At 43.9% G+C, this 23,681-nt stretch overlaps 1 protein-coding gene across 6 annotated transcripts in view; it reads right to left on the bottom strand.

The window, feature by feature from the left end:
- Positions 1-23,681, bottom strand: part of INPP4B (inositol polyphosphate-4-phosphatase type II B) — a 1,055,719-nt gene that overhangs the window by 210,164 nt on the left and 821,874 nt on the right. For all 6 annotated transcript variants that reach the window (XM_063920402.1, XM_063920401.1, XM_063920400.1 and 3 more), the window contains one exon: positions 9,292-9,469. In XM_063920402.1, coding sequence (XP_063776472.1) covers positions 9,292-9,469 — 178 coding nt within the window. The remainder of the gene's footprint in view (positions 1-9,291; positions 9,470-23,681) is intronic.

Consider the following 23,681-nt stretch of genomic DNA (forward strand, 5'->3'; position numbering starts at 1 on the left):
CACAAAAAGTTTTTGGCAGTTTCTGAGTAGTTCTGGACTTACTCAGCCGCTGCGATCAATTCAGTCTTTTTGGTCCCGGAATTGACGTCAGACACCCGCCCTGCAAACGCTTCGACACGCCTGCAGTTTTCCAAACACTCCCAGAAAATGGTCAGTTGACACTCACAAAACACCCTCTTTCTGTCAATCACCTTGCGATCGGCTGTGCGAATGGATTCTTCATTAAATCCATCGCCCTGCACCGATCCTCTTTGTACCCGTATGACACACCTGCGCATTGCAGTGCATACGCATGCGCAGTTTTGCCGAGATTTAACCTGATCGCAGCGCTGCAAAAAGTTGCTAGCGAGCGATCAACTCGGAATGACCCCCAAAGGGTATAAGATACAGGTATCTAATTTGGAATGTACCATATCCAATTACACCCAGTATTTCACATATAAATATAAAAATTAACCATATTTAACATCACAACCTGAAATTTATGGTAAAGTACAGTATCAGTCACAATAAGTCATATATTTGAATTTCCGGATTGCCAGATAACAAATATACAGTATGGTTCAGTGAATGATGCACACATAGTGGTTCAAATAGTCAGTTGCAATATTTGCACCTTATCCTTTTCCCAAGCTTTCTGGCATCAGTGTGTCTGTACCTTAGATTCCATTGGGTATTACTGTCTAAGTCGACCTGGAAAAGGTCAACAGTGCATAGGTTAAACCCAAAAGGTCGACAGGCACAAGTTCAACACAAAAAAAGGTCGACATGAACAAGAGGTTGACACGGAAAAGGTTGACACAAGTTTTTTTTAGGTTTTTTTTTGGTGTCGTTTACTTCGAAAAGTGACAGGGAACCCCAATTAGTGCACCGCTTCGATCGCCATGCTTGGGGCAAGGTTACTATTCTCAATCATAGTCCACGTGGATTATAAAGTATGACAAAGTTTAAAAAAATTAAAAGATTGTTAAAAACTCATGTCGACCTTTTCCTGTATCGACCATTGACATGTCAACCTTTTGACCATGTTGACCTACTGCCTGTCGACCATTAGTGGTCGACCTCATGACTGTTGACCTTAGTCATGTCAACCTAACATCCGGATACCGATTCCACTAATGTGCACTATTCATGTGAAATGTTTTTAAAAGAGCAGGTCAGTGGTTAATTCCACACATGGTATGTTTCATGTAACAATGGTATGTCTGTACCTTGCCTTTCACACAAATGTACTGTTTGCATACACTTACAAGTAACAAATCAATGGTTAATTCATCATATCAAGCGTTTACATAGGATCAGTGCTTAAAGTGGTCCTAGAGAGGTGGTGGAACTCACCCCCCTCCCCACGGTGCCCATGTAATAAAGGTATTGCGCGCACCGTAGGGGAGGGGGGTGAGCCAATCAGCGACAGATTTGAACTACTAGCGCCGCGGTCACAGGAGCTCGATGCGGCGGCAGGAATAATAAAGCCGGCCCGGTCCCAGATCCGCTACAGCTGGGAGTCTGGAACCAGGAGCTCAGCTTCTTTGTCGGGCCCATAGAGTAATGCTTACAGCAGTAGCACCCCTTATACTATGCCCACAGTAGTAGTGCCCCTTATGCAATGCCCGCAATAGTAGTGCCCCTTATGTCCCCAGGAGTGGTGCCCCTTATGAAGTGTCCCCTTTACAATGCCCTCATTAGCAGTGCACCCCATCAGTAATGCCCTTAATGGTAATGCCCCTGTGTAGTATTTCCCCCAGTAGTAATGTTGCCTGTAGTAATGCCCCCAGTCGTTTAGCCCCCTGTAGTTTAGCCCCAGTAGTCATGCCCCCACTGGTAATGCCCCTGTAGTTATGACCCCAGTAATTTACTCCCCCCCTTTAGTTTAACCTCCCAGTGGTAATGCCCCCAGTAGTTTTGCCCTCATGTAGTTTGCCCCATGTAGTTTAGCCCCCACTGGTACTGCCCCCTGCAGTTGTGCCCCCTGTAGTTTATCCCCCATGTAGTTTGACCCGTTAGTAATGCCCCCAGTAGTTTGCCCCCCTGTAGTTATACCCCCAGTAGTTTAGCTCCTGTAGTTATGCCCCCTTGTAGTAATGCCCCCCCTGTAGTTATACCCCCAGTAGTTTAGCTCCTGTAGTTATGCCCCCTTGTAGTTTAGCGCCCAGTAGTAATGCTGCCAGTAGTTTAGCCCCCCTGTAGTTTGCCCCCTTGTAGTAATGCCCCCAGTAGTTTGCCCCTTTGTAGCTTGCCCCCTTGTAGTTTGCCCCTAGTAGTTTGCCCCTTTGTAGTTTGCCCCCAGTATTAAAGCCCCCCAGTAGTTTGCCCCCAGTATTAAAGCCCCCCAGCAGTTTGCCCCTATGTAGTTTGCCCCGGTAGTAAAGCCCCTCTGTAGTTTGCCCCCAGTAGTATAGCCCCCCAGTAACAGTGCCACTATTAGTACACATTTGGGAGGGGGAGGGAGAGGCACCATACTTATAAAGCCCCGCTCCCGCCGCAGTCCTCTCGGCGTCCGCTCCTCGGCACTATGGGAGAGGCGTCATGACGTCTCTCCCATAGCGGGTACTGACAGAGCCGAAAGCAGGAGCTCAGTAGTGAGCTCCTGCCTCCGGCTGCCGCTGTGCGGGGAGAGCCAGGAGCCGCTGATAACCGCGGGCGCCCGGCATCTCTCTGCAGCGCTGGGACATCGGGTTAGGTGAGCCGGGGTAGGCGGAACTGCGTTCCGTCTCCAAGTGGAACTGATGGAACGCAGTTCCGCCCCGTTCCGGCTCACTTTAACCCCTGCATAGGATAACAAACAGCAAGTTAACAGGGTAAACTATGATTGCACCGCCGTGCGCTTGTCTGTACATACTATTATCAGACAGCAGACAAATGGTTAATATAGCTTGTTTGCAGGAAATATCACATGTGTACATACTGTAGGTGTGTTTCAACAAATGGTAATGCTATCAGTATCTCATGAGATATGCTAGCCCAGACAATTCTGTATGCATATAATATCAAGCAGCAAATATTTACTGCTTGATATAATATACAATGCAGGGACAGTAGTAGTTTCGGTAGCAGGGTAGGTACTATATATATGGAACAGAGTAGTGGTTTGGGTTGAGGGATAGGAACTAGATGTATGGGACAGGGGGGCTGTCTATTTTGTCAGTCCCGCGCCCCACAATTTCTGATGGCAGCCCTGCAGATCTGAACATGCGCAGTGCAGTTTCTAAATCTAAGGCATGGTCGCACCCTTTTTAAGTGGCATCCAGCCCACAAACCTAATGCAGAGAGCCCCAGTATTCTCAAGGAGTGTGGTACAGCCTCAGGAGCAAACAGATCTCATAATGACCCTGTAAATACTGCAGTATATATATTTTACTATTATAACATCAAAGATCTATTATGTATACCGACACCGGATTCCTGCCCGGTGTTTAGCACGACATGCTGACTGACAGGGACTATTCCCACTCGTGGGACTTCACAACACCCATAGAGTGGGAATAGAACCTGTGGCCAGCGCAGCGAGCCATCGAGCCTGAAAGGGGCTTTGCTGTGCTCACCACCCCACTCCCCGCCGGCAAACTTAGCACCGGGATGGTATTGTAACCAGCTGTATCCCAACCACCGGTCACTCATACTCAACTCATTCTAAAAAGTTGCATAACATATATTCAGACATACACAAACTATAGACTTTATTTTATATGTTCTATCAATGCACTCAATGAGGTTCTATGAGGAATAATGGATTTCATACAGAGGGTTGTTAGTTCACCTTGGAGTGAAATAGAACAACTCTACCATTGTTATTAAATCAGATGCATTGTGCTGAAAACACAATCATTTTATGGGGGGGGGTTTTGTGAAGTTTATTTTTACACCTTTATATGAAAGTTTCAAATGTACAATTCTAGTTCAATTTATAGGTTTATCACATTGAAAGAATTTTTTATTTTTCTTCTCAACAAACTTTTGGTAAAATATTTTATTTATTACTGTATTAAAGGAGGTTTAAGGAAGGCTTATTGTAGACAGTGCAATTGCAATGCTATTCTTTAAAGCTAGTGCTAGCTATAATTTTTATGATTTAAAGGTTCAAATCATACATTTATTCCATGTTTTCAGATTAATTTAGGAAAGCATAGAAATTAGATTACAGGAAATAATCTGGTATTCACGCACGCTTCCGAAAAATCTATAAATCGAAAATGGATTTGAGTGAATCAGGAATAGTCCTACAGCGACATATTCAACATACAGCTAAAACCACTAAAACCCTATTTATTGATCAGGATGGCATGAAGGTAGTGTACGCGATCCATCACTCTGAAATAGTTACCACATACCTAGAAATTTGCAAATGACTGGAACTGATAAGACTTGACTCTAATATTTGTATCCTTGCCTTAGCCATAGCTCAGCATAGTTAAAGGTCACCAAGGTTTCATATATTAAAGAGGGCAGCCACCAATGTGCCTATGGAGAATGGAATATACAGATTGAGCCCTGCTCATCTATCCCTTTAATAGGATTTATTGAGCCAGTGCTGTCGGACTTAATCCCCTGCTGTAATGACTTAATCCATTGCTGTATTGTTCTCTCTGTATTGTATTGCAGCTGAGAACCATAGATGAAAGGTTTATGCTAATAAACCTTGGTGCACCTTGGCACAGCAGAGAAGGCTAGATGAGCGAGGCTCCATCTGTAGCTGCCAATAAGGTTTGAGTAAAACAGTGGCTGAGGCTGACAACAGGGCATGTGTAATGAGTCCATTTAAATAACTAGAATGGAGCTTGTACATTTGGGTTTGTGTAATCAGCCTGTTGAAACTGAAAATACTGCACACATAAATAATCACAAAAAGTAAATTGCATAAAGACAGGGAGTAATAATCCCAGTGCTTATACTCATAAACAGCGGTGGCTCCTACTTACATCCTGGGTCTCGGCACCTGGGCAATGGATCTGGGCAACTGCGCATATGCAAACCCCCGGCTTCTATGAGCTGCATCGGGTTCAGCCCATAGAAGACTGATTGGGATGCGCTTAAGGCATGGAGTGGCTTCCTACAGCAAGCCAGCTCTCTGTTTATCGCAGCCCAGTCCGGCAGTCCCAGAGGGAGGAAACATCTCCCAATGGGGCTGCCTTGTGTGTCTATGACTGACAGGTAGGACTTCAAATAGGAAGTCACTGCCAGTCACAGTGAAGCCAGTGCAGTCATGGACTGCATCTGCCACACGCACACACATTCATACTAGGGTTAATTTTTGTTGGGATCCAATTGACCTACCAGTATATTTTTATAATGTGGGTGGAAACCGGAGTACCTGGAGGAAACCCACGCAAGTACGGGGAGAATATACAAACTCCGCACAGGTAGAGAGCCATGGTGGGAATCGAGCCCATGACCTCAGTGCTGTGAGGCAGTAATGCTAACAGAGGCGGAACTCTGGGAGGCATTGGAGTCGGCTGCCGCCGGGCTCCTGGCCTGCAGGGGGCACTTCTCCATTGCCTCCCGCTGCCCGACAATCCATCCCCGCATCTGACTGGACGGAGGAGAGTGTCAGTGTCATGACACGGTAGCAGCAGCTGCCTCCTTGTATGCAGAGAGACGAGCTGGCAGCTGGCTGCAGCTAGGGGGAGCTCCAGCACACAGCTGCTCACAGGGACTTCCAATAGAGCTGGGCCGTCTGAAGCTCTCTTTCTCCGTCCTGCTGATAGCAACAGGTAGGCACTGGCACCACCTGCCTCCAGCTGCTGCAGTGTGTGTGTGTGTGTGTGTGTGTGTGTGTGTGTGTGTGTGTGTGTGTGTGTGTGTGTGTGTGTGATGTAGGGGTGTATGTATGTGTGGTGTATGTATGTGTGAGGAGGGGTGGTGATTACCGGGGGTATCTTTAATAAATGTTGGCAGCACTGTGTTTATATGTGTGAATGGTGAGGTGTGTATGTCTGTTTTTTCAAGGAAAGTTGTGTGTTTAAATAAAAGAGGTGTGTGTGTGTGTGTGTGTGTGTGTGTGTGTGTGTGTGTGTGTGTGTGTGTGTGATTGTGTGTATGTGAAAGTGTTGTGTGTAATTGTGCATGTGTAAGTGAAAGTGTTGTGTGTGTGTGTGTGTGTGTGTGTGTGTGTAATTGTGTGTGTGTATAAATGAAATAGGCATGTGTGTGTATTTGTGTGTGTGAAAGTGATGTGTGTGTGGAATTGTGTGTAAGTCAAAATGGCATGTGTGTGTGTAAGTGAAAGTGGTGTGTGTGTGTAATTGTGTGTGTGTAAGTGAAAGAGGCATGTGTGTGAGTAATTGTGCATGTGTAAGTGAAAGTGACATGTGTGTGTGTGTCTGTAATTGTGTGTAAGCGAAAGTGGCACGTGTGTTTGTGTGTAAGTGAAAGTGACGTGTGTGTAATTGTGTGTAAGTGAAAGTGGCATGTGTGTGTGTAAGTGAAAGTGGCATGTGTGTGTGTAATTGTGTGTGTAAGTGAAAGTGACGTGTGTGTGTAATTGTGTGTAAGTGAAAAAGGCGTGTGTGTGTAAGTGAAACAGGCACATGTGTGTAAGTGAAAAAGGTGTGTGTGTGTGTGTGTGTAAGTGAAAAAGGCACATGTAAGTGAAAAAGGCGTGTGTAACTGAAAAAGGCATGTGTGTAAGTGAAAAAGGCGTGTGTGTGTGTAAGCAGAAGTGTGTGTGCAAGTGAAAGAGGCGTGTGAGTTAGTGAAAAAGGCGTGTTTGTGTAAGTGAAAGGGATATGTGTGTTTTAAGTGAAAAAGGCACTTGTGTGTGCAAGGAAAAGAGGCATGTGTGTGTGTAAATGAAAGATGTGTGTGTGTGTGTGTGTGTGTGTGTGTGTGTGTGTATGTCTATACTACTATTGTGAAAGGCATCTGAGTACGCTGCTACTGTTCACCCTGAGTACCAGATATCTACATATGGCATATATGTGTGTGTGGGGGGAAAAGGGGGGCCCCAACATTTTATCATGCCTCTGGACGACTGGGGCAAACTTACGCCACTGAATGCTAACCATTACACCATCCGTACTGCATCCCACAGGTAAAATCCGCTACTGCTCATGAATATAGAGTAGACCATACTTGCCTACCTGACTCTCTCCATGAGGGAGAAAATGCTCTGTTCCTGGACTTTCCTGGTAATCTATGATTGCCATCACCTGTGGTGAGCTAGTTAATTGATAAGAAAGGTGTTTCACCACAGGTGATGGCAATCATACATTACCAGGAAAGTCCAGGAACAGAGCATTTTCTCCATCATGGAGAGGGTCAGGTAGGCAAGTATGATATAGACCAGGCCCTCAAGACACACTAACAGTGCAGGTTTTAGTGATATCCAGGTTTCATTACAGATGGATAAATTGTGCTGAAGTGTGGATATCACTAAAACCAGGACTGTTATACCCCTTTTACACAGAAACTGAATTTACCGGGTGAAGCAGTTCTACCCGGTAATTTTATGGAAAAAAACGTGTCCTTTTTCAGTGTGAAAGGGTCGACCTGGGTTAAAATTCCCGGGACTTCAACCCTGGAATTTACCAAGGTCAGAGACATGGGAATTTCGACCTGGGTTGACCCTTTCACACAGACAAAATATCTGTGTTGATCTGCAAATTACCGGGTTGACCTGGTAATTTGCTTGTCTGTGTGAAAGGGGGGTCAGTCAGGTCCAGGCAAAACTACCCGGCAATGAAATGGTATTAGTGTGCCTAGAGAACCGATGTTGGGAATGCGCATTATATACTGTACACCAAATATACTGTACACACAAAACTGGCTTACTGACACCTTTACTGGCAAAAACCGTTCACTACAGAAATGTGCACAGATACAATAGAAAATAGAACAGAAAACATACTTGATCATAAACACTCAGGAACACACGCACTTCTTTACATTACCGTTTTAACCATTTTAGGAAAAAAAATGAAACCAGGGAAGTACTATCACACTGACACCAGGGATATACCATCACACTGACACCAGGGAAGTACCATCACACTGACACCAGGGAAGTACCATCACACTCACACCAGGGATGTACCATCACACTGACACCAGGGAAGTACAGTACAATCACACTGACACCAGGGAGGTACCACCACACTGACACCAGTGAAGTACCACCACACTTACACCAGTGAAGTACCATCACACTGACACCAGGGAAGTATCACACTGACACCAGGGAAGTATCATCACACTGACACCAGGGAAGTACCATCACACTGACACCAGGGATGTACCATCACACTGACACCAGGAAAGTACCATCACACTGACACCAGTGAAGTACCACCACACTCACACCAGTGAAGTACCATCACACTGACACCAGGGAAGTACCATCACACTGACACCAGGGAAGTACCATCACACTGACACCAGGGAGGTACCACCACACTGATACCAGTGAAGTACCACCACACTCACACCAGTGAAGTACCATCACACTGACACCAGGGAAGTACCATCACACTGACACCAAGGTAAAGTACCATCACACTGACACCAGGGAAGTACCATCACACTGACACCAGGGAGGTACCACCACACTGACACCAGTGAAGTACCACCACACTGACATCAGTGAAGAACCAAAACACTGACACCAGACAAGCACTAAGTCACTTTCTTGGTCAAATAATTATTCTTTACTTCCCTTTTGCTTTTTTCTGAAGCCTGTAACTAACATATTATCTCTTCTGTACAGCACATCTCTCCTAAGCAATAATAATAATCATGCTGGTCATTCAAAATCCCATCACCGCCATCACACTTACTAACTGCATTTAGTTTTAGTGCTGTGTTTGCAGAATAACTGCAAGAGAGTTGAAGTCTATATATATATATATATATATATATATTTAAAAAAAACACTTTAAGATAGAAGAACAAAATAAGGATATTGTAGCTTAAAGAACATACCTTATCTTCTACTTGCCTCTCTCAAACAATTATTAGCATTAGAAAGAAAAGGACGTGTGAAATTCAAATGCTGCTGTGCAGCAATAATATAACTCAATTTAATAACAAATCCTACCGCCTCTGAAAGCCTTCAATTTTACTTTCAAAATACCTTTAAATGCAGAAAATAAAGATACAGAAAATATTAAATTGCTTTTTTTCATAGGAATTAGGTGTTTGGTATTCATTTGCCTTGGCATTTTGAAGTCTATCTTTCAAAGTAAGAACTGTATATTCCGTAATGTAACGAATGTCAACCTGCACATTAAATAAAAGTGAAGCATTAGGAGCGAGTCTATATTTATCCATGAGCCATTGCATGGCAGATTTGGATCTCACCGTTTCCATGAGTGCTTTTAAAGAATTGTTCAGGCTGTCCACAGAGTGCTGTCTTGCTGAATTAAGCAGAAGGTCTGTATGGCTTAATATAAGAGGTTGCAGGTGATTGATGTTACTTAAAATCTCTTTTGCCTTCGCCGTGTTCTCAGGTGAATAGTAAATACATTGGTACCCTGTACTGGAAAACACAAAATGCAAATTTCTATTAACAGACCACAAACATTTTTTGATTATCAGAAACTATAAGAAAAAATAATAATCCCTATAAAGATTAAGTAAAGTTATTTTTCCTACTCAGCAAAGGCAGAAATATTTATCTGTCAGGATTAAACAATCGTTATTCAGATGTACAAGAGCTAGGGAATGACAAATAATTCTCAACAGTTATGACTAATTTATTTACCATCATCTTCTTAAAGAGCAAATACTCCACAATGTACAATTATGTACATCTATACTTGATATTTTGTAGGTCCCTCTTACAGGAATATGTCTAGTAAAATGCCAAAAGGAAAAGTTCTGAGAGACAACAAGCCAAACCACAGGCAATCACATTTTATTTTATCATTTCCTCACATTTATATACGTTAAGCATTTTTGGCCCTTTTTTTTTTTTTAAAGAACTAAATTAACATGGAATATTTAGAATGTGTCAGATACACTCTCTAGTCCTGTACCTTGCCTGCTGCTGACACTAAAACCATTCCACAGCCTGCTTACCTGGGAAGTGATCACTTTGGGATCCTGCACACAGAAATTGGGAGAATCTGACAATACTGATTACAAACCTGGTATCTGCACACTTTACCTTGCTAGCTGACACACTGCCACCATTTACTTTGAACATGATGAAGTACTGTACACGGAACATTTAAAAATGTTATTTTGTGTCTGGAGGTCTTTAAAGCTGGGTACGTTCAGCCGGAGTATCTGACAGTGTGATAGTGTGCACCTGTGGCTGACAGTGAAACTAAAACCAGTGTCATCGCCGGGTCCCTATGTGAAAAGTGCTGCACAACATTCAGCGCAATGTTACGATAAATTATCAGGCTGAAAATGTTGGGTGGATCAGATGCAGAGATGTACGCAAACCCAATGGTTTACACACATCTCCGATGCACAGGTTCTGTACTGTGCCTTTGCAGATCTCTGTCTGTGACGATGGTCACTGTGCCCCCTAAGCCACAGCTTTATTGACATCTGCCACTGTTTGGGGGTGTGGAAGGAGCGGCACGGGCCAGCATTCCAGAAAATGGGGACGTGACGAGGCCAGTGACTGCATCCTTAGATACAGCTTCACTGGCCTTGCTTGTGTGAAAACACTGGCCACCAACCGATGTTCACACAGAACGATCTAATGCTGCATCTTTGGACACAGCAGAAAATCACAGAAGTAGACAGAGGAGTCTATTCACACGAGATGCATCCTGCAGCATTAGCATATTGAAGCAAAGACGCAGAAGCTGTGCACCCGTCTCTGAATCAAGCTCTGGCTATAGTTCATGTTGAAACGTCACCCTTTGTGTCAGTCACAGGGGAACAACAGGAGACATTGCAAGGCCTGTTCTGCGTACATGCAATTCCCAATCATCAAGAATCTGCGTGATTCCCCTCAACAGCGCATAACTTGGGATCAGACTCTTTATCTCTGTCCACTTTATTTCTCTCCAAGGCGTAATAAATAGACCCACAAATTCTGTGTTTAACTGATGCAAAAATATGCCAAACCCCCTCATCCATATTAAATACTACAAAGCTTCTGAACTAAACACCTTTAAATGCATATGTTTATAATGTTCTGGTTACATTGCATTTAATAGCAGAAAGCAATAAATGATAGGATACAGTATTCCAAACGTGTTGCCATATTGTTTTAGTGATGAGCACATGCCTCTACAGTAACTATTTAATTTTTTTTTTTTTACTAAACAATTTTATTGAATAAAAGTTTTAGACATGGTAAGAGAACAAAGTCATATGGCAAAATGCAATCAGAATGCTTACAGCAGTGGTTCTCAAACTGTGCACCGCGGCACCCAGGGGTGTCTCGGGATACTTGCAGGGGTGCCGTGGATTGGTGGTCCAGGACCAATTCAAATTATTTATGTTTAATGTAATAGGCAAAACCAGTGCTTGTAGCTGCCAGTCATAAAATATGTGTACAAACATAAGCAAATCTTATCCCTCACCACATACCTGAGCCTTATGCTGGGCATACACTATACAATTATCTGGCAGATAATCTTCCAGATCTGACTGGTTGGAATGAAATCTGGTAATGGGTACGAGCAAATGGCAACTGACCATTTGCTCCCAAACACGGGAAAATGGACAAAACATGTCCGTGAATTAACCAATTTGTTTGAATGACAAGTTTTATCCATTTTCTGGTGTTCGGGAGAAAATGGTCAATTGTCATTTGCTTTCATCTATTACCAGATTTTCATTCCAACCAGCCAGATCTGGCAGATTATCTGACAAATAATTGTATAGTGAATGCCCAGCTTAAGGATGCCGTATAAACACAATTTACTTAATTTTATATTTTTTTCTACATTTCCTAATAAGTAACCATGAAAAAAAATCCTAATACCCTAGGGTGCCGCGATTCAAAAAAGTTTGGGAACCACTGCCTTACAGTCATATTCAGTGATTATCGAAGTGATGTTACATATCAACTATATAAGGAGTGTCAATGACGCATAAGAATATGTTGAAAAATGCAACGCCACATCAATAAATAATCATATATAAAAACAACCAATGTTTCTGTGTCAACATAACAATAGATCTATTCGTTTATATGGGTAAAATGGTAGCAGTATCAGCCTAACATTTTTGGTAAACAGTAGAATAGAATTATGATGGATTATACTGTAAATGACTCATCGTTAATTATAGAAGGTAGAGATAAGAAATAAGTGAAGTAAAGTTAAGGGAAGGAGAGGAGGGTGGACGTTAAGCCAAAAATTCAATCACACAGACTTAACATATTTTTGGTTAAAAGATGGTATAGTGAGCCAGAGACTATAAACTGGTTTCCCCTGGTTAAATTAACAATATTCCAGAGATTCACAAGAATAATGGAGGAGAAAATGTGGATGTAAAATTTTAACTAGCAATTTGGCATAAAAGGAACCACGTAGTGGTTTCGAAAATCTTTTGCATTCTAGACTGGGTAGTATCGTCTAGACTTGATATGAAAAAGTCAACTATTTTAATTTTAATTACAGAAATTGTACAAAGACAGGGAAATAGAATGCCAATATACTCTCATTCTTCCTGCTACTAATACCCCTTCCGGTACAACTAAGTATTCTATCGGCCTTTCCACTGCTGGACTACTCTGCTTGCTGACCATCCCATCTGAAAACTGGTGCCTTTCCCTTTCTGTTTAATATAACATATAATCAGTCACACACAAAGAAACCAGTGTTAGTGTGGGATCAGAAAACTCAGGGGTTCCATTTTCAGGCATCGATGTCCCCTACATATACAGTATATAATTTTTTATATATTTATAAGTTACTGGGGAGCTCTGCATATTCCTTGCTGCTATTAAGGCCCATACACACTAGAACACTTGAAAGATGTGAAAGATGAACAATTTGATTTCCCCTGAACTCCCTAACAAACGATATTGAGTGTACACACTGTGCGATTTTACAAATGATCTGAACGATGAACGATCTGCACTGCTATGATTGAAGGGATTGAGCCGTATGCATGGAAGACTGATGACCTGCTTCAAAGTAGCGCAGGTGTGCGCATCGTTCGCTGTGTAAAGAAGACTAGATGATTTGAACGACAGATTGTTCAAAACCGTCATTATTGCCCAAATCAATAGAAAAAATCTTCTAGTGTGTATGGGCATTAAGCTAAAGTGGCAGATTTGAAAGATATCTCTTGTAAATGCAACTTTTTTTCCCCCTTTCTTAAAGAGTATGGGAACCAGACATGTGGGTGTATCCACTGATTTAGAGGGAAATATATTGTCCATTTTAGCACACCATCATTACTGTCACATATCAGGATCAGACATCATCATACAACAGACTCCAATTTCATCCAGTGTCATTATAAAACAAGTGTGTAATGTGTGAAGAGTGATATATGAGATGTGATGTATGATTCTTAATGAGCGATGAGCCGTGAGAGACAAAGGAGAAGTGAAGCATCACAAGTGATGAGGAGTAAATAGTGAGGGATGACAGATGAACAGTTACAGTAGCTGTTTTCATATTGGCTTCAGTATAAAAAGCGCGGAAGTTCATTTTACATAGTGGAAATATCGGCAGTGACCAGCAGTATCTACTGGAACATACGCTTCGCTAATTGAAAAATCAAACTGTGTGTTATATGATGTGGTGGAGTACAACAACATCATGCATCATTCATCATTCTGACTTCTTGGAACTTTGGAAGGGACAGTGATTTATCATTGGCTGCAGAGAATATCTACTGAAACTAACAATTTATAACTGTACTCTGGCTTTTTGCTCACTGACTAAAGTATAAACCATGAATGGTGCATTTAAAACAGTGAATAGCTCCTTTTATTGGTCTCTGTACTTATTAAAAACAACACTGTTGAAGAAAGCATGATGTGAAATATTTCTTTTCCTCACTCAACTTGTAAATTAATACTTATACCCCTTTTCCACCTGTAGCACGGGTCGCAGCCGGGAGCCTGACACGGCTGCGACCCGTGCTACAGCCCCCTTTCCAAAGGCGTTCACCAACCCGGCATATTGCCGGGTTGGTGACGCTGCTGCTGACGCGGCAGGGGCGGCGCTGGGAGATCACACTGTGAACGGGAGCCGTGTCGCCTCGACACAACTCCCATTCACACTACACAGTTTACCGAGTTCAACCCGGTAAGATACCCAGGTAGGATTCCCGGATCACTTGATCCGGGAATTTGCCGGGGGAGCCGTTTCCACTAGGAAAAAACACGAGTAAATGTGCTCCCCCGCGCATTTACCCGTGTTTTTAAAGGTAGTGGAACAGGGGTATTACTCTCCTCACTTATCCCTCTGCACTAATCTGTCATATTTTGTCAGTAATAACTCTGTCACACATGACACTTCTTTGCTTACAACTGTTTTATGCACCAGCAGCCACTAGATGGTGTCCTATGGACCAATTCAATTGTTGCTCCTTTAGGACGCAAACAACTGCCGGCGTCGGCATTTCAGCTAGCTGAAATGAGCGAAAAGTGACCTGCTTCAGCGCCCAAACTGCTCTTTTCTCTTTGGTCGGGTTTAGTTGTTTTACACAGCTAAACCTAGTTTATCTGGGTGTGATCAGCATGCAAAAAAAACAAAACAACTGAATTAAGTCTCACAACTTTGTCATTTTGGAGATGGAACGCATGGCCAGAGCGTAAAACAACTGAATTCCCTCCAGTGATGCAGGAAGTGCTGTTTGCACAAACCAAACATAAAATTTCAATGGGGGAGATGTACTAAGCCTGAAAAGTGATAAATATCACTGTGATAAAGTACCAGCCAATCGGCTCCTAACTGCCATGTCACAGGCTGTGTTTGAAAAATGACAGTTAGGAGCCGATTGGCTGGTACTTTATCACAGTGATATTTATCACTTTTCAAGCTTAGTACATCTGGCCCAATGTACTTGTAAAATATATTTACTGTAGTACAGGGGTGGCCAACCAGTCAGAGGCAAAGAGCCAGAAAAGATCTGTAGTTAAGAGCAAGAGCCGCGCAAATATGGGGGCGTGGCCTAGTTGTCACAAAGCCACACCCCATTTTTGTGTGCACACCTTTCGGTATGACATTTGTAGAAGTATGACCTCATATCATAACCCCGTTTTTCGTCATGTTGTACAGTGCCACATACATATAATGTCCCAGTACAGTGCCACATACATATAAAAATGCCTAAAAATGGGTGCCTCCACAGTGCCAGATACATATGCGCCCCCACAGTGCCAGATACATATGTGCCCCCAGTGCCAGATACATATGTCCCCAGTGCCAGATACATATGTCCCCACAGTGCCCGCTATGCCCCCAGTGCCAGATACACATGTCCCCTCAGTGCCTGCTATGCCCCCAGTGCCAGATACATATGCCCCCACAGTGCCCGCTATGCCCCCAGTGCGATACACATGTCCCCTCAGTGCCTGCTATGCCCCCAGTGCCAGATACATATGCCCCCACAGTGCCCGCTATGCCCCCAGTGCCAAATACACATGTCCCCACAGTGCCAGCTATGCCCCCAGAGCCAGATACACATGTCCCCACAGTGCCAGCTATGCCCCCAGTGCCTGCTATGCCCCCAGTGCCTGCTATGCCCCCAGTGCCTGCTATGCCCCCAGTGCCAGATATGCCCCCAGTGCAGATACACATGTCCCCACAGTGCCTGCTATGACCCCAGTTCCAGATATGCCCCCAGTGCCTGCTATACCCCCAGTGCCAGATACACATGTCCCCACAGTGCTCACCAGCCCCCTCCCCTACGCACCCAGCTCACTGCGCTGCTGCTCACTCTCCGGCAACGGTGTCTCTTCAATTAGGCACCGGTCCGTGAGCCAATCAAAGCTCTGATTGGCTCACGGGCCGGCGCAGAATTGAAGCGAGCCACATGCGGCGGATGAAAGAGCCGCGGTTTGGCCACCGCTGCCGTAGTACATTGTAGTGCAGCAATGCATTTGTTGCTACCTGTGTATATCATTTTTTTTCAAAATAATGAGGCTAATGTCAAGTAGATGAGAATTCTAAGCTACTCAGGTTTCTAGAGAGACTTTGTATGTCAGACCAATGATTTCACATTAAATTATGTGAAAGATAACAAGATCATTTACAGAGCTACAATAATAAGAAAGGTAAAAATAATAGAGTTAATTTGAGCTGTAGACGTAAGGATTCCTGCCCCTACAGCATATTATACATGCAGTTTCCCGGACCTGCAGCAGCAATAAAAGACAGAAAATAAGGCAATGGTCACAATTCCTGGCTGCTATCCTACATGAAAATGCTAATGCAATATGACTGTGTCCCTGCAAGCTGATATATAATAAAATGGTCTTGGTAAAATCTTCACTGCTGCAGTATAGATGACAATGGATGTGGATATCTACTGTAGGTTACATAAAAATGTGACTTGCAGAGATTGTGAAATAAAAAATTGTTATTCCGAGATGTACACAAATGCTTTTACAGCTTCGAATGTGTACGCAGTGACGGTGCGAAATTATGCAAATATCGCTGCCACTTGGGTTTGTATTGAGATGCCCACTGGCAGCTTTACAATTCCAACAGCTGTGTGCAGAGATGCAGCATCGGTCGCAGATCAATCCACCATCGATGTTCTGAGTAGCCCTATTGTATCGCAGCATGGCCGCAAACAGGAAGACGCTAGAGACATTGCAGCTGTGTACAAGATAACAGTCGCAGTCTCAAATATGGTCCCAAAACGCTTGCAACATGACTGCACTTTTGCCGCCACTCCTCATTATTACTTTACGAATAAATTCTCTGTGACCATCACAGGACCAGCACAACACATGCGCAGTGTGACTTAGACATATGCGCAGGCTGTTGCTAATCGCTCAACTGCAAATGAATTGAGTTTGCGGCCATGTCTGAATCCCTATTTCTCAGTAGTGAGCATAGGCAAACGCAGGGGGGGGGGGGGGGGGGGGTTCTGGTTGCCTGGAAACCCCTCTCCTCTTGGCAAGTGGCTCAAATTATAACAACAATAGCAATGGTATATAATATGAAGGTAGCTGCCAGGGAGAAGAGACAGAAGCTTTTCCATGAGGTGGGAGAATGTGTACCTAGAAAGTGCACTTCTGTCTACTACTTGTTCTATTATGTTTGTTTATTTATTTAGTATGGTATGTTTAACCTTTTCCTGACCACTTATTTATATTGTTTAAATATGTTTGATACTGCCTATACAATAGACAACGTATAGCGTTAAATAATAATACTCTATTCCATACAGTATCCAATGTATAAAAAGTACCAATGTTCAGGGTCGTTACTAGGTTCTTCTACCGCTCCCCCAGACTCCTGCACTTGCTCCGCATAGTGGGAGATTATGGATTGCATTTGGAAACCCCCCTCTAGAAATCCTGCGTTTGCCACTGGTGAGGTACACGCTGGGACATGCGGTGAGCTAAATATCTCAGGAGGCACTGACTAGCACCAGAGACAGATTTACATGCAATATTTGAGCCAAAGCGTACATCTGGGCATTATACACAGCTGCAGCAGTATAAACTCCTGGAAATTTGGTGAGTTTTGATCAGAGATGTGCGGAAAAGTTAGCCAGGTGAGGCACTGCCTCACCTGCCAGAGACTATTTACTCCAGAGTTTTGGCTATACAAATTATTAGAATAATGCAAAGAAGATATTTCAAACATATTTTTAGTATTTATTATATACTTTATGCAGTCAAAACTCTGGCACAAACGTTAGTATGACAGGAAAGGCTCTGCCTCACCTGCCTCACCCCACCGCACGTCACTGGACTATACACCATTACAGAGATAATAAGCTGACCACAATCCACCCAAACTAGTGACAATTTTCTTTATTGCTTTCAAGGAAAATATACCCAAGATTCATAACATAAACAGACACACTGGTAGACAATCCCAAACAAGATAAGCCCATACAGGGCAGCAGTATACAGAACATACTTTATGGCTGCGAGGCAACAGACATAACAGGAGCAACTGCGCTACAATAAGAGAAGCAACTGCCTGTACTGGAGGAGATGACTCCCACAAGCAAGGGTTTTGGTGTGTCTGCTATATGGACAGCAAAGTCAGTGGAAAGACACAAATGCTGTATTCAATTCTTTCAGCCCCTTCCACAACTGTTCTGTTTCTGCTGACGGGTGTGGTATAAAATCACTTCAGCTCGCTAACCCCGGGGTAGCGAGGCACCCTAACCCTTTACGCAGCTAAACCTGATTACTATGGGTGCGATATGCGCAATAATGGGGATCACTTTAGAAAGGAGATTGGGCGTGATATATCAGTTGAATACCGCCCAAAGTGTACTAGTGAGAATACAAGAATAATGTAATGGGGGTGCAAAAAAAAACCAAGAAGGGAATATAAGAAGTGGAAGAGGATTGTGTGGTCTATGGCTATATAAAGGCAGAGGACAGATGAGAATAATTAAGTAGAGTATGACAGTCATAGGAGATTAAAGAGCATGCAGTGTAATTACAGTATATGCTTCTAGGAAAGGCAAAATATGAGGGGTTGGCAGGATCCTGAGAACAGGTCTGGGCAGCACGGATGGTGTAATGGTTAGCATTACTGCCTCACGGCACTGAGGTCATGGGTTTGATTCCCACCATGGCCCTAACTGTGTGGAGTTTGTATATTCTCCCTGTACTTGCGTGGGTTTCCTCCGGGTACTCCGGTTTCCTCCCACAATCCAAAATTATACTTTTAGGTTAATTGGCTCCCTACAAATTAACCTTAGCGTGAATGTGTGTGCATGTATGTGTGGTAAGGATTATAGATTGTAAGCTCCACTGGGGCAGGGACTGATGTGAATGGCCAAATATTCTCTGAAAAGCGCTACGGAATATGTGTGCGCTATATAAATAACTGGTAATAAATAATAAATAAATAGGTTTTCTTAATCCTAACTACAGTATAACTGTCCTGACAGACCCAAGGGGGTGAAAGTTCACTGTTCAAAAACATCCAATCCATCAACATTAGGAAAGGCTACATGTAAGGCTCTTGGGGGGAATAAAGAAACCTAGGGGAATTACTGCATGGGGCCTGGGGAGAGGGGAGAACCAGAGGAGATGGGTGCCAGGAGCAGTGAAATGGCATACCAGAATAAAGCAATCAGACTAAAGGTGGATACACACTAGGCGATGTGCTCGATGAGCGACGATGCCTACTGTTTCCCCTCCCAGGTGGGGGTACCCGATGGCGGGCATACACACTGTGCGACATCACTAATGATATTGCACAGTGACGGTACGCCACGGCCGGCCAGAGCATGCAGTTTTGGATGATGAATCCAAATTGAGCCGCATGAACGGCCAACACTGAGGTTCGTTAATGGCCCGCAGGACCGCACATCGCTCATTGGCTACGGCATACACAGTTAGCGATAAAGTAAACAACGTCGCTCAGGAAGGGTCAAAATGAGCGATGTTGTTTACTTTATCGTTGAGTGTGTACCCACCTTTAGGAGAAAGCAATAAGGAGAAGAGAAGGGCCGGCAGCTGAGACATATAGAAAACTATTATGAAATGTAATAAATGAAGGGGTGGGTGCAGAGGGAGGTGTACTGGAAGGCATAAGGAAATATAGAGAGGAGTGGGAGAAAGTCAATGGAACAACAGAACAAAATAGAATGAAACAAAACTGCATTGCAAAAGGAGAGAGGTCAAGAGGATCTCCAGTCCTGAGCAGTGGGGTGGAGTGACATACACATAGGGCCCTGCCTTGCAAATGATTGTCACTTTAAAAAAATGTCCAAGTTTGGCCGGCAACACGCACCTCCAGCAAACTCAGATGGCATTACATACGGTTTCATAGTGGGTTAATGACTCTGTCAAACCGAAGGAGTCAAATATTATAGGGCAGGAAAAACTACAAATAATTTCAATTTTAACAGGCTTAAAAAAACCAAAACAACAAAACAAGCAGAGGAACACAACAAGAGCAAACTTAATGTAGCCTAGGGAAATAGAACTGAAACAAAATATACGCAGACAAAAGAGCACCTGATGTTTCAGTTACTCAGGGGGAGACATAAAAGACTAGAATATGCAGACAGACAGCTGTCAATGTGAGCTATGCAGGCAGACACGTGCCAATGTCTCATGCAGTTCTCTAGCACAAAGTAGAGAATGAGTCCACAGAAAGATAGACCCCCAGGTGAGGGTAGCAAATCTACAGAGAAGAGAGGATAACATGCAAACACATCATGTAATAGGCAAACATATGGTAAGGTACAGTTTAATTTTGGCAATCTTTGGTCTGCTTCCTTGGTTGAAGAACTGCCATCGTTCTCTGTGCAGAGTATAAGTGTGGAGTGAGAGTGCTAGCCAATCAAGGATCGCCGATCTTATGAAGGCCAATTTTGCAGCAGAATTTGATAAGATCAGAAGGTGCCTGTAGGGTGACAAGCCTTCACTATGTGCCACCTGGAGGGTAAGTGGGAAAGCTCACATATATTTAATGCCCAGTTAGGAAGTTCCTTCATCAAAGGTTTCAGTAGCTTGCATTGCTGGAATGTGCTCCAGGAGAGTTCTTGAAAGACTTGCAGCTTGCTGCCGTTAAAATCCACACGATCCAGGTTACAAATCTTCTTGAGGACCCCCTCCACTTGAGAGAAAAAAATGAAGCCTAAAACTGGAGGCTGGTCCTGTATCGTGCCCCACGTCTTAGGGCTCTATATAGCATCCACTTCCAGAATTTTACCCAAAATATTGGTATAATGGGATATCTTCAGGTAGGCCCCATATTCTAATATTGCTGGCCTGTGTGTCACTATAAATTACTCCACATATTTGAGATAACTGCAAATAAATATTCTATGTAATGGTCCCCCACTTCCTGCAATAAATCCTGCACCATTCATAATAGTGCACAGGAAGCAACTGAGCCCTGCTCACTACTAGGAAATCACTTGTTAACTTTAGTGATTACCCTGAATGTCATTACCAGTCACACACTGGTAAATACATATTACATCACTCACATGTAAAATAAGAATTTACTTACCGATAATTCTATTTCTCGTAGTCCGTAGTGGATGCTGGGGACTCCGTCAGGACCATGGGGAATAGCGGGCTCCGCAGGAGACAGGGCACATCTAAAAAAGCTTTTAGGTCACATGGTGTGTACTGGCTCCTCCCCCTATGACCCTCCTCCAAGCCTCAGTTAGGTACTGTGCCCGGACGAGCGTACACAATAAGGAAGGATCTTGAATCCCGGGTAAGACTCATACCAGCCACACCAATCACACCGTACAACTTGTGATCTGAACCCAGTTAACAGTATGATAACAAAACGAAGTAGCCTCCGAAAAGATGGCTCACAACAATAGTAATAACCCGATTTTTGTAACAATAACTATGTACAAGCATTGCAGACAATCCGCACTTGGGATGGGCGCCCAGCATCCACTACGGACTACGAGAAATAGAATTATCGGTAAGTAAATTCTTATTTTCTCTAACGTCCTAGTGGATGCTGGGGACTCCGTCAGGACCATGGGGATTATACCAAAGCTCCCAAACGGGCGGGAGAGTGCGGATGACTCTGCAGCACCGAATGAGAGAACTCCAGGTCCTCCTTAGCCAGAGTATCAAAATTTGTAAATTTTTACAAACGTGTTCTCCCCTGACCACGTAGCTGCTCGGCAAAGTTGTAATGCCGAGACTCCTCGGGCAGCCGCCCAGGATGAGCCCACCTTCCTTGTGGAATGGGCATCTACATATTTCGTCTGTGGCAGGCCTGCCACAGAATGTGCAAGCTGAATTGTACTACAAATCCAGCGTGCAATAGACTGCTTAGAAGCATGAGCACCCAGCTTGTTGGGTGTATACAGTATAAACAGCAAGTCAGACTTTCTGACTCCAGCCGTCCTAACTATATATATATATATATATATATATATATATATATATTTTTAGGGCCCTGACCACGTCTAGTAACTTGGAGTCCTCCAAGTCCCTAGTAGCCGCAGGCACCACAAGAGGTTGTTTCAGGTGAAAACGCTGACACCCCTTTATGAAGAAACTGGAGACGAGTCCCAGTTCTGTCCTGTTCAAATGGAAAATTTTAATATGGGCTTTTGTAAGACAAAGCCGCCCATTCTGACAATCGCCTGGCCGAGGCCAGGGCTAACAACATGGTCACTTCCCATGTGAGATATTTGTCAACAGCATGGTCACTTTCCATGTGAGATATTTCAAATCCACAGATTTGAGCGGTTCAAACCAATATGATTTTAAGAAATCCCAACACTATGTTGAGATCTCACGGTGCCCCTAGGGGCACAAAAAAGCTGTATATGCAATACATCCTTTACAATCTGGACTTCAGGAACTGAAGTCAATTCTTTCTGGAAGAAAATCTACAGGGCCGAAATTTAAATGTTAATGAACCCCAATTTGAGGTCCAAAACACTCCTGTTTTCAGGAAGTGTAGAAATCGACCTAGTTGAATTTCCGTCGTGGAGCCTTCCTGGCCTCACCCACGCAACATATTTTCACCACATGTGGTGATGACGTTGTGCGGTCACCTCCTTCCTGGCTTTGACCAGGGTAGGTATGACCTCTTATGGAATGCCTTTTCCCCTCAGGATCCGGCATTCAACCGCCATGCCGTCAAACGCAGCCGCGGTAAGTCTTGGAATAGACATGGTACTTGCTGAATCAAGTCCCTTCTTAGCTCCCCAGGCCCTTAGTCCTCTGTGAGCATTTCTTGAAGTTCCGGGTACCAAGTCCCTCTTGGCCAATCCGGAGCCACTAGTATAGTTCATACTCCTCTATGTCTTATAATTCTCAATACCCTGGTTATGAGAAACAGAGGAGGGAACACATACACAGACTGGTACACCCACGGTGTTACCAGAACATCCACAGCTATCGCCTGAAGGTCTCATGACATGGCGGAATACCTGTCCCGTTTTTTGTTCGGGCGGGACGCCATCATGTCCACCTTTGGTCTTTGCCAACGGTCCACAATCATGTTGAAAAACTTCCCTATGAAGTTTCCACTCTCCCGGGTGGAGGTCATGTCTGCTGAGGAAGTCTGCTTCCCAGTCGTCCACTCCCGGAAAGAACACTGCTGACAGTGCTATCACATGATTTTCCGCCTAGCGAAAAATCCTTGCAGTTTTCACTGCCCTCCTGCTTCTTGTGCCGCCCTTCTGTTTACGTGGGCGACTGCCGTGATGTTATCCCACTGGATCAATACCGGCTGACCTTGAAGCAGAGGTCTAGCTAAGTTTAGAGCATTATAAAATTGCTCTAAGCTTATTTATGCGGAGAGAATTCTCCAGACTTAATCACACTTCCCTGGAAATTTTTTCCCTGTGTGACTGTTCCCCAGCCTCTCAGGCTGGCCTCCGTGGTCACCGGCATCCAATCCTGAATGCCGAATCTGCGGCCCTCTAGAAGATGAGCACTCTGTAATCACCACAGGAGAGACACCCTTTTCCTTGGATATAGGGTTATCCGCTGATGCATCTGAGGATGCGATCCGGACCATTTGTCCAGCAGATCCCACTGAAGAGTTCTTGCGGGAAATCTGCCGAATGGAATTGCTTCGTAATAAGCCACCATTTTTACCAGGACTCTTGTGCAATGATGCACTGACACTTTTCCTGGTTTTAGGAGGATCCCGATTAGCTCGGATAAC

The sequence above is a fragment of the Pseudophryne corroboree genome, chromosome 1, assembly GCF_028390025.1.
Source record: "Pseudophryne corroboree isolate aPseCor3 chromosome 1, aPseCor3.hap2, whole genome shotgun sequence".
In the NCBI taxonomy this organism is placed as follows: domain Eukaryota; kingdom Metazoa; phylum Chordata; class Amphibia; order Anura; family Myobatrachidae; genus Pseudophryne; species Pseudophryne corroboree.